Source organism: Mizuhopecten yessoensis, unplaced genomic scaffold, assembly GCF_002113885.1.
Source record: "Mizuhopecten yessoensis strain PY_sf001 unplaced genomic scaffold, ASM211388v2 scaffold8745, whole genome shotgun sequence".
NCBI lineage: Eukaryota > Metazoa > Mollusca > Bivalvia > Pectinida > Pectinidae > Mizuhopecten > Mizuhopecten yessoensis.
The window spans coordinates 1972256-1982277 of NW_018407700.1; the positions used below are offsets into that span (position 1 = coordinate 1972256).

The 10022-nt window shown below is 34.3% G+C and overlaps 1 protein-coding gene across 1 annotated transcript; it reads right to left on the reverse strand.

The window, feature by feature from the left end:
• Window positions 1-663: 663 nt before the first annotated feature.
• LOC110456450 (cornifelin-like) lies at window positions 664-9751 on the reverse strand. Its single transcript, XM_021507225.1, has 4 exons — window positions 9730-9751; window positions 3105-3252; window positions 2770-2909; window positions 664-1270 (listed from the first exon to the last, which is right to left on the reverse strand). Exons 2-4 carry the CDS (start codon window positions 3175-3177, stop codon window positions 1175-1177), a joined length of 309 nt encoding a protein of 102 aa, XP_021362900.1. The 5' UTR covers window positions 3178-3252; window positions 9730-9751; the 3' UTR covers window positions 664-1174.
• Between the last annotated feature and the right edge of the window lie 271 nt (window positions 9752-10022).

A 10022-nucleotide genomic window follows, 5' to 3' on the forward strand; every position in this document is an offset into this window, starting at 1 on the left:
GCCATTAACTTAGTTTAACAGCAGTTAACTTAGTTTAACAGGAAACTTAGTTTAACAGCAGGAAACTTAGTTTAACAGCAGGAAATTTAGTTTAACAGCTAAATACTTGGTTTAACAGCAAGAAACGTATGACATGAATGCGTCGATTGTTTAACAGCAGTAAACTTAGTTTAACAACAGGAAACTTTGTTTAATAGCAGGTAACTTAGTTTAACCTTACGTATGACATGGAAGCGTTGATTGTTTAACAGCAGTAAACTTAGTTTACACAGTATTGTATTTAATGATTATTTTTCAATTATAGCCTTTGGCTGAGGTCGATACCTGGATTTATCGACCCGAGAAAAGACATATTAACAGAGGACGCAGTCCGAGGTGAATATATCTTTAATCGGGTCGATAAATCCAGGTATTGACCGAAGTTAAAGGCTACAATTGTTTTATTATTTTCAAAACAGTAATGTTAGCAATCTGAAAAAAACATAGCAAAAAGCTGCGGAAGCGGGACGATACGTTCGTTCATTATTCTAATTTTAGAAACACCCTGTCCTTCAACAAAAATCACGCGCTCCAAGTCAATATCGGTTTTTATCGGTGGACACGTGATTCACTTCTGGCCAATCACTTGTCGGGAATAATATGAAAAAATAATAAACACATTTGTTGAATGCATATGATTTAAGAAGGATGGAATACAAGCTGGATATAGGTGCCTTCATCTGGGCATTTAGGTGCTAACACAACATTGAGACTTCCATCCGTAAACGGCAGCAGCGTTCGTGTAATATAGTAAATTTATTGTCAGGAGACAAAAGCTTTGGAAACACTTAGGTAACAAGTCAAAATACCTCTTTGTTGTTTACACACAATGGGTTTGGCCATTATTTGTACAGCAAACACACTTTATTCTGCTGTTATATTTTAATCACCTTGGAATAATTAACGTTTATCATTAACGACGGCGACAAGAAATACTATCAATTTGATAAGCATGCATTACATATACACCTTATCACCTAACTACCGTAGCGATTACTCAGAAATAATAAGTGATACAACAATTGTTCAATGTAACAGGCAATTTCCATAAAAGGTTATATCTTGGCCTTACATATGTAAAATGAAAGTTCGTCAAACTGTTCCAACTACATGAATACTATGAGCATCAGACGGGTTAAAGGATGCCCATATTGTCCATCTCACGTGACATCTGACAAACTGCACATGGGCCGCAACAGGCCAGAGTCATACAGTCGTTACAGACGGATCCCTGGGAAAAACAATGTGTGATGATTGATATACAAGTAAATGATAGTTCTTCAACAATACGGTAACACAAACGGTATACCAGGTACGTTACATATATATACTGTATACTGGTATACCGGTATATTACATATATATACTGTGTACTGGTATACCGGTAGATTACATATATATACTGTGTACTGGTATACCGGTATATTACATATATATATACTGTATACTGTTATACCGGTATATTACATATATATTCATACATTATACGTTTGTCGATGCAGAAAGCCAAACGAAGCACACTCTATAATCTGGTCGTTTCATCACTCCAGTAGTGACTTATCATTGGTACTAAGGGTCGAAAGATTGAAACATGTTTTTAAAGATATCTAGAAACTAGCAGAAGGGGAACGGTGACAATGCAACGCTTTATAACATACATAATTTAATCTTACATAAGTACTGTACTTCAAATTTGTTCTCCAAACACTGCTTGTACCTGTTAAGCGATGACCCCTACTCATATCACAGGAAATAGCCTCGTCTGTTAATACACCTATGGAATAAATATGGTCGCTGATACCATAGTAATAGTACAATGACTCTGCTCCAAAACAACGGAGAAAAAGTGTCATAACTGTTCATTAAATCACGCCAAATGCGGTCTGGATCGACAGGAAAACATCCCCCCCCCCCTCAATTTGATGTATGATTTATGGTATCAATGAATCCGAATGCTATGACCTCAACGCTGATTGGAGGGGGCCAAGGTGGCCAATCGGTTTAGGCGTTTGATGTTCTGCTTACACTAGCCCTCCACCACTGGGTCGCGGGTTCGAGGCCTACGTGAGGCAGTTGCCAGGTAATGACCGTAGGTTGGTGGTTTTCTACGGTAACTCCGATTTTTCTCCACCACAAAAACCTGGCACGTCCTTAAATGACCAAAGCTGTTAATAGGAAGTAAAACACAAACATACCGAATCAACGCGAAATGGCATGTCAAATTTAGTAAATCAAGTGGCGATTTGACGAGCCAAGATTGGGAAAACTTACTGATTTCGTTCAGATTTCCTATCAATCTTTCATGAAGTCTACATGATTTACAAAATATCATTATATATACTGTATACTGTTATTTTCCTGCCGAAGAACATTATTTTCCTGCCGATTGGCACCGCTCCAGAACAGTTGTGACGCAATTGCATGTTTTCTGGGACAGGGTAATATTACTAAGACCATGGCGTTATCAATTTCCCCCCTGTTTTAGGTGTATTGAGAGTTAAGGCTAGAAGCTGTGCTTTACAGCTCTTCATTATGCTGTCATCATACCTCTATTTGCTACCTATATACAATATATTCGTATCTGTTACGATAACCCTTCTCACTTTTTTGCATGATAAACTCCACTCACATTTGTCCACGATAGGACAATCTATTCGTTCTACTTTTTTACACCTTATCAGCTATATTTACGAAACTCTGATTCATTACCCACAATGCAACTCTACTCACATGTATCCCTCCTATGGTTCTGAGTCTGGACCTGACGTTGATGGTGCCGCCAGGGACACAGTAAGGCATGCAACAGCACTCTCCTAAACGGGAGGCGTTCTTACACTCTACACATACCAAACACCACCACGTCAACAGACCTGATGAAACAATAAATACACAATAGGCATTTAAATCAAAAGAGGAACATGTTTATACATTGGCAATTCAATCAATAATCGTCCACCGCTTTGGAGCAAATGATTATTTCGCATTTCCTCGCTTTATTTAATTCACAGAATAGTTTACCTCTTACGATGAAAATGTGATGTAGAACGCCTATCCATATCACTCACATATAGGTATGTCAGCAAAGCAATCGCACAGTCCCGTGGTCCAATCTCTGTGTCCTTGAATGTCTGTCAACATGAGTCTGTTGGTGGCAGGTTGGGGCTGGTTAATAATTACGTTGGTAACGGTCGATGACGATTGTTGGACCCCATGCTACGTAGATAATCGAAATAAACTTGTAATAAATTGACGAGGTTGATATTTTTTATATATTTATTTTTCAGGTTGGGAAAATGGTATATCAGAGTAAATGGGTAAAGGAATGCCCGTTACACATGGGAGGAGTCAAAACGAGAAGGTGAGCGTGTGAAAAATCACTATATCAAGATGTTTTTTTACAACATTTTGAGTTCTTATTAGATGCATTAATCATTCCATTTAAATTTAATAAACAAACATTTCTATTCGGTTTTTATAACTATAATGGACTTAATAAAGGTGACAATAGTATTATTTTAACAATAAAACAGTATATATACAAGACAAATGTCTTAACGTTCTTTATCTTAACAGGGAATTAAAAATTCAATTAAAGAACATTATTATATTCAAAAATATATTGCAAATAGTAAAGACGAAAAATATCTCATTAACTTCCAGAATGAGTGGCAAAACGGAAAATGATTTTCCTTTTTTTTTATAATATAATATTGCAATAAATAAAATGCCAGGAATTCATATTGTATAATGAAATGTATTATGTTATTTTAATGTGAAAAATAAAAATAAAATAAAAAAATGGTGTTTTTGTATTGTTTCTTGAAGAAAGCGATGTTAAATCAAAATCCTCTTTAATTTATTTGGTGAAAAGTTAAGCTTTCAATATTGTTATTTTATTTACGTTTTGATTTGTAGCAATTGCTCTAGTAATTGTATTGTTAAGTACCATAACAGTGCACCAGATAATAAGACACAATTTAACCCACAACGACAGTTTATTTAGGCAAGACTTAGCAAAAAACGACAGTGTGAAAACGTACTACCTCACCCACAACGACAGTTTAATTAGGCAAGACTTAGCAAAAAACGACAGTGTGAAAACGTACTACCTCACCCACAACGACAGTGTAATATGGTAGTGCTTCACGAACAACAACATTATAATAATGTACTACTTCCAGAACACTGTTTAATAAGGTAGTGCTTCATCAACAACGACATTATTATAAGGTACTGCATATTTATAAATAAACATCAATCCGCCTGAAGAAGCCCTAGAAGGCAGAAAGGCCTAGCGGACGATCTGAAAAAAATATGTTTTTATTCTGTATTTTCCTTCGCAAGGACTTATTTATTTATCATCTACTATATATATATATATTTATAGAAAAAATAAGATTAACGACCGACTAAAAAACTTGATTGTCTAAAAGACCATTTTTATGCATGAGTTGTAATTTCTAGTAGGTATCCATTTTGTTTCTCATATATCCAAACATGCATCATGTCCATGCCCATGCCCATGGCATAATGAGTGTGTATATTATGATTATGAGAAGTTTATCAAACCAATCTTGCTAAAATTAATATATCTAAACTTATGCAAAGTCTACATCCTCAATCCATATATCTTTATCATTTGTATGATAAACCACAACCCATAAGAATGTAACCCCCCCTCTTAAGTGTAATGCAATATTATCTTTATATTAAATTAATGCTTTGTCAATGCCAGATGACTATCGGCAACCCAATGCCTATTTAGTAGTTTCACCGTATACTACGGTATAGTACTGACAAAGATATATGTAAACCTTACTTTAGAATACCATTGTACATGTGGTGTGTTCTGTTTATCTGTCCAATTCTCCTTAGTATCTACTTAATTAGATACATTTCCTATTCAGGCTACCGAATTGTAATTAATGCTCATCCTGATTGTCGACCAAAAGTAGTAGCAAACTCTTTCATAATCACTATATAAGAGCTGGCATATCCCTTCTATTAGTGAATCTGACATTCTTCTGACATGTTCTGCAACCTTTGCCACAATACTAGATCAAGTCTTGTATATCAACTACTTTTAGTGTCAATCTTACCTTATTAAACATTAATTAGTAAAGTTATCTAACCTCTCTCAATATTTATAATGTATTTTCTCAGTTTTCCCTCGTGGTTAAATCCATTGTTTTCAAAGAAAATCCTCAATGTTTATAAACAATTCATGGTCTGCTGCCAAAACTGAAAAGTCAGTTATTAACTGGCCCACGTGCGTATGTTATGTGTCGCGCGCAACCACGCGTGATAACACTGTGTCCTAAATATTACCTGCTTATTTGAACATATGTAAGAATATGCCATAGCTAACGTTTGTGTTATAGACTATATGAGCCTGGTGTAATATTCTTGCACCAAATCTAAGCTCAATACCAGGAAAATGTAGTCGATAACTTATTCACTTACTACTTATGCGTATAGTGTGTAAGCCACAAAGATATTGGACCAAGTCATTATCATAGAAACGTTTGTATCAAATTTGGTTGTTTACACCATGTGTTGCGTCTGATGGAAGGACCTTACGATTCCTCCACCGCTATGGATATCATGTATGTATTTTTGTTACCGACTGTGTATCCTATCTTAGCAACCCTATATCCCCTAATATTATAAGAGGTACACAAGTAGGCGATCCATTTTGTAGTGGTCATTCTCCAGTACATATTAGTATATCATATTGTGTATTTAAGCAAAACTCTTATAGAGAAGGAAAATCTGGCATTATGACACTGCTGATTTTAACCAAATAAATTAATGTCTACTAAATATGGATTGGCAACAACTAGCTAACCAGAGAGGAGATGGAAAGATATACACCATGTAAAACTATTACAGTAAGACCAAATGATTATTCTTGGATGAACCATAACATCAGAACTAAAATGAGGCAAGGAAATAGAATTCACAAAAAGGCAAAAGTAACCAACAACCCTAATCACTGGACGCGCTTTAAAACAATTAGGAATGAAGTAATCAACCTTATTCGAGAAGCAAAACCTAATTCATTGTTAAACTTCAAAATTCTCTAGATGATAAAAATATACCCCTTGATAAATGGTGGAAAAAAGCAAAAAACGTTATAACATTTAACGATAAGTCATCCACTATCCCCCCTCCCCCCCCTTGAATCAAATGGTGAAGTTTGTTATCAACCAAGTGAAAAAGCTGCTTGTAAAGAAATACTTCACCATCTCTTATTCTGCCACTTAAAAGTATTATTTAACAAAACTCTAGACTCTAGTTTTCTGCCAAATTCCTGGAAAATGGCTAATGTTAATGCTATTTCAAAGGCAGTGGCTCTAGGAGTAATACTGCTAACTATGGACTAATTTCTATTACCTCTTGTATTTGTAAACTAATTGAAAAGATTTTATTTAAATACCTAAACAACTATCTTATATCTAATAACATTTTATCTAACAATCAGTCCGGCTTCAGACTAGGTGACTCCACTGTAAACCAACTATTATAAATTTATCATGAAATATCATTATGGGTCCGTGATTATTTTTATTATACGTAAATGACATTACTGATCTTGTTTCAAGTAATGTAAAACTCTTTGCTGATGACACCTCCCTATATGTCATTGTTGATAACAATCCTGATCAGACTGCACAACTTCTTATAGATGATTTAAAAAATATTAGTGAATGGACTAAACTATGGGATGTAAATTTCAATCCAACAAAAACAAAATCTGTTTTGTTCTCCAGGAAAAAAGAAATTGCTTTACCACCAATTTGATTTCGAAATGATGTTATTTCTAATGAATTCATTCATAAACACTTAGGTGTTACTCATAATGAAAATGGAACCTGCGAATCCCATAAACAAACTATTTATGAAAAAGCATATACTAGAATAAATATACTACGCTGTTTGAAATATAAACTTCACAGAGAAACACTTAAAAATATATATTTAGATTCATAAGACCTTTACTTGAATATGCTGACGTTATTTGGAATAATTGTACAACCCAACTAAAACTTTTGCTAGAATCTATCCACCTGGAAGCAGCAGGAAATATAACAGGGCTGAGAAGAGGAACATCACATTATTTACTTTATAGGGAATTAGGGTGGGAACCATTAGAAATTCGACGGAAAAATCATCAATTGATCTTAATGTATAAAATACTACATGGCCATGCACCTTTATACTTGCAAGAAACAATTATCCCATTTATCAACAATAATGAAGCAAATATACATTCATTGCGTAGAAATATAATATTTAGCCCTCCACTCTGTAGATTCCGTAGTAGATCAAACAATTGTTATCATAGATCTTTTCCCTTTAATGCTCCGGGAGTTTAATAAACTCTCACCTACTACAGTACAAGCAACCTCCAGTAACAATTTTAAGAAACTTATAAACATGTCAAATGTCAGTGAAGAGGAAGATGTGAGCGTTTTAAATGTATTAAAAATAAAGGATCAAGGAAGGGTAATATCATACGTTGTCAGCTTAGAAATGGATGTAGCAACTTAAAATTTAAAAAAGATAATCCTATGTGGTCTTGTGATTTAATGAAAAAAACTGTCTCACATTTTTTTCTTCACTGTCCCCTGTTTTCAGTCCAAAGAGCATTACTAAAAAGAACTTGAACTTATTGGAAACCATAACCATTTTCATCTCACCAACTTACTATATGGCTGTCAAATATGTAACGAAGGTGTAAATATGCAAATTATTAGCTCTATCCTAAAATATATATTTAAAACTAAAAGATTTGTTGAATATCGAGTATAATACCAGGCGATTTCACACATTTTGAGTTGATATATATACATGTATATTTGTAGATAATAACACTTATTTATCAATAATATTTGCTTTGAATCCTGTACAGTGTTCAGTTGAAGACCGAAACGTAACACAAGGACAGTGCGGTCTTCAATCAAATATTATAGCTTGTATACTATATGCGGTCTATAACCAATATGTATACCAATATATATATATATATTACTTACATTGTATATTGCAGACTGAACCTAATTAATACACTTTATTATGGGAGTAATCCCCTTTTCCACACCCACACCATATTTTGTATAATAACCTCTTAATTATGTAAATATCTAATTAGATTTAAGTACATAATTGGCAGTAGAACTATAGACAATATCTAGAAGAAATATAATCGGAATTTTAAGCAATTTGTTTTCTGATCATATCATTATATATAACTTTCTATGAACTTTATATACCTGCAATTTTTCTCATTACCAAAATGATGTATACACAAATATGTTACTACAAAATAAAATGTATGTTGATTATATGTACCAGAAATTAAATCATCGGGCCAATTCGTACATACTCATATTGTATCCGTTACTAAATACATGTAGTTATGTATATATCATATTTTACATCAGCTGCATGAGGTCTTAGAAATGAACAGTACTGTACATTTATTTTTGTGGTCACATATTGTCTAAAAAGTGGATCTAACGCCAAGTATGATACCTGTTTCCAATAATTAATTTTCGATTGAGAACGGATACAGATACAGATCTTCATTCTGTGTAAACCCCCGACCCCTAGTTGGGGTAGGTATTTTAATATTGTATATGATAATGTAAACAAGTGCTAATTGATAAGGATAAGTAATTTTTGTAAGTAATTTCAACTATTGATTATGATGAAGTCAGTCATTGTAAAGTTAAAGTATTATTCCTATTTTTGAATAACCTATTGTGTGTGTGGTATCAAATATGTATGCACTGATTGTATATGTTAGGAATTATATGTAAGCGTTGTGTTTTCATTATGTAATCAATTGTATTGTGTCTTTGTAGGGTTTATTGATTATGTTCCACATATTGTGGAAATAAATATGTGAACAGGAAATCTGCGTCGACCTTGACTTTCACTAACTTTGCATAAGCAAAATCTTTATAATTATAATATCAATCCATTATGTCTATATATCTACCACCAATGGAGAGAACTTATATAGGCTATAAGCCTGTTGTCCAATCCTTTTGACAGTGTTACATTCTTCTTTGTCAATAAAATATGTTGAAATGCAAAAGGTCGTACGTCACCAAAATCGACAGTGTAATAAGGTCGTACGTCACCAATAACGACAGTATAGTAAGGTCGTACGTGACCAATAACGACAGTGTAATAACGTACTACTTCACCAATAACGACAGTGTAATAAGGTCGTACGTAACCAATAACGACAGTATAATAAGGCCGTACGTCACCAATAAGGACAGTATAATAAGGTCGTACGTCACAAATAACGACAGTGTATTAAGGTCGTACGTCAACAATAGCGATAGTGTAACAACGTACTACTTCACCAATAACGACAACTAGATAGCGCAGGTGAGTGTAACCCCTATAAGGTACTACTTCACCCATAACGAGATTGTAATAAGGTAGTACTTTACAACATCGACAGTGTAATAAGGTAGTACTTCACCAAAACGACAGTGTAATAAGGTAGTACTTCACCAAATGACAGTGTAATAAGATAACACCTCACGAACAACGACAGTGTAATTATAGGCTGCTTTATCCAAAATGGTACTCCATTTTGAAGAGTATGTCCTTCTTTAGAAATAAGAAATATGTAAATACCTTATGAAAAACGCTGTAAGACCTTACCCTGAGACCTCGTCGCTTATTATAGCACGTGCTGTAGTCGATTTAGCCTACGTGCACTCAGATAACACACGATCTCGGGCTGGGAGAAATGTAATAACGCCAAGTTAAGATAACATTTTTAGTTGTTCCTAGTTACCCAACGACGCACTGACTTGCGTAACAGTGCTTTAGCCTCCCAGCACAATTTACTACACGATGGATCTGTTTAAATTGCTACCTGTCTACCTGATAAGCTACTGGGACCATTATGTAATGCCCACATGTGTTGTTGTGGTTCTGTGGAGCTGGCTAAC

What these genes read in the sequence shown, in the direction of transcription:
- LOC110456450 (XM_021507225.1), bottom strand. Translation starts at nt 3,177, where the DNA reads ATGTTGACAGACATTCAAGGACACAGAGATTGGACCACGGGACTGTGC. An exon ending in CTTTGCTGACATACCTATAT is followed by an intron (nt 2,910 to 3,104) that starts GTGAGTGATATG and finishes TTGTTTCATCAG; the next exon opens with GTCTGTTGACGTGGTGGTGT. An exon ending in GAACCATAGGAGGGATACAT is followed by an intron (nt 1,271 to 2,769) that starts GTGAGTAGAGTT and finishes TGTTTTTCCCAG; the next exon opens with GGATCCGTCTGTAACGACTG.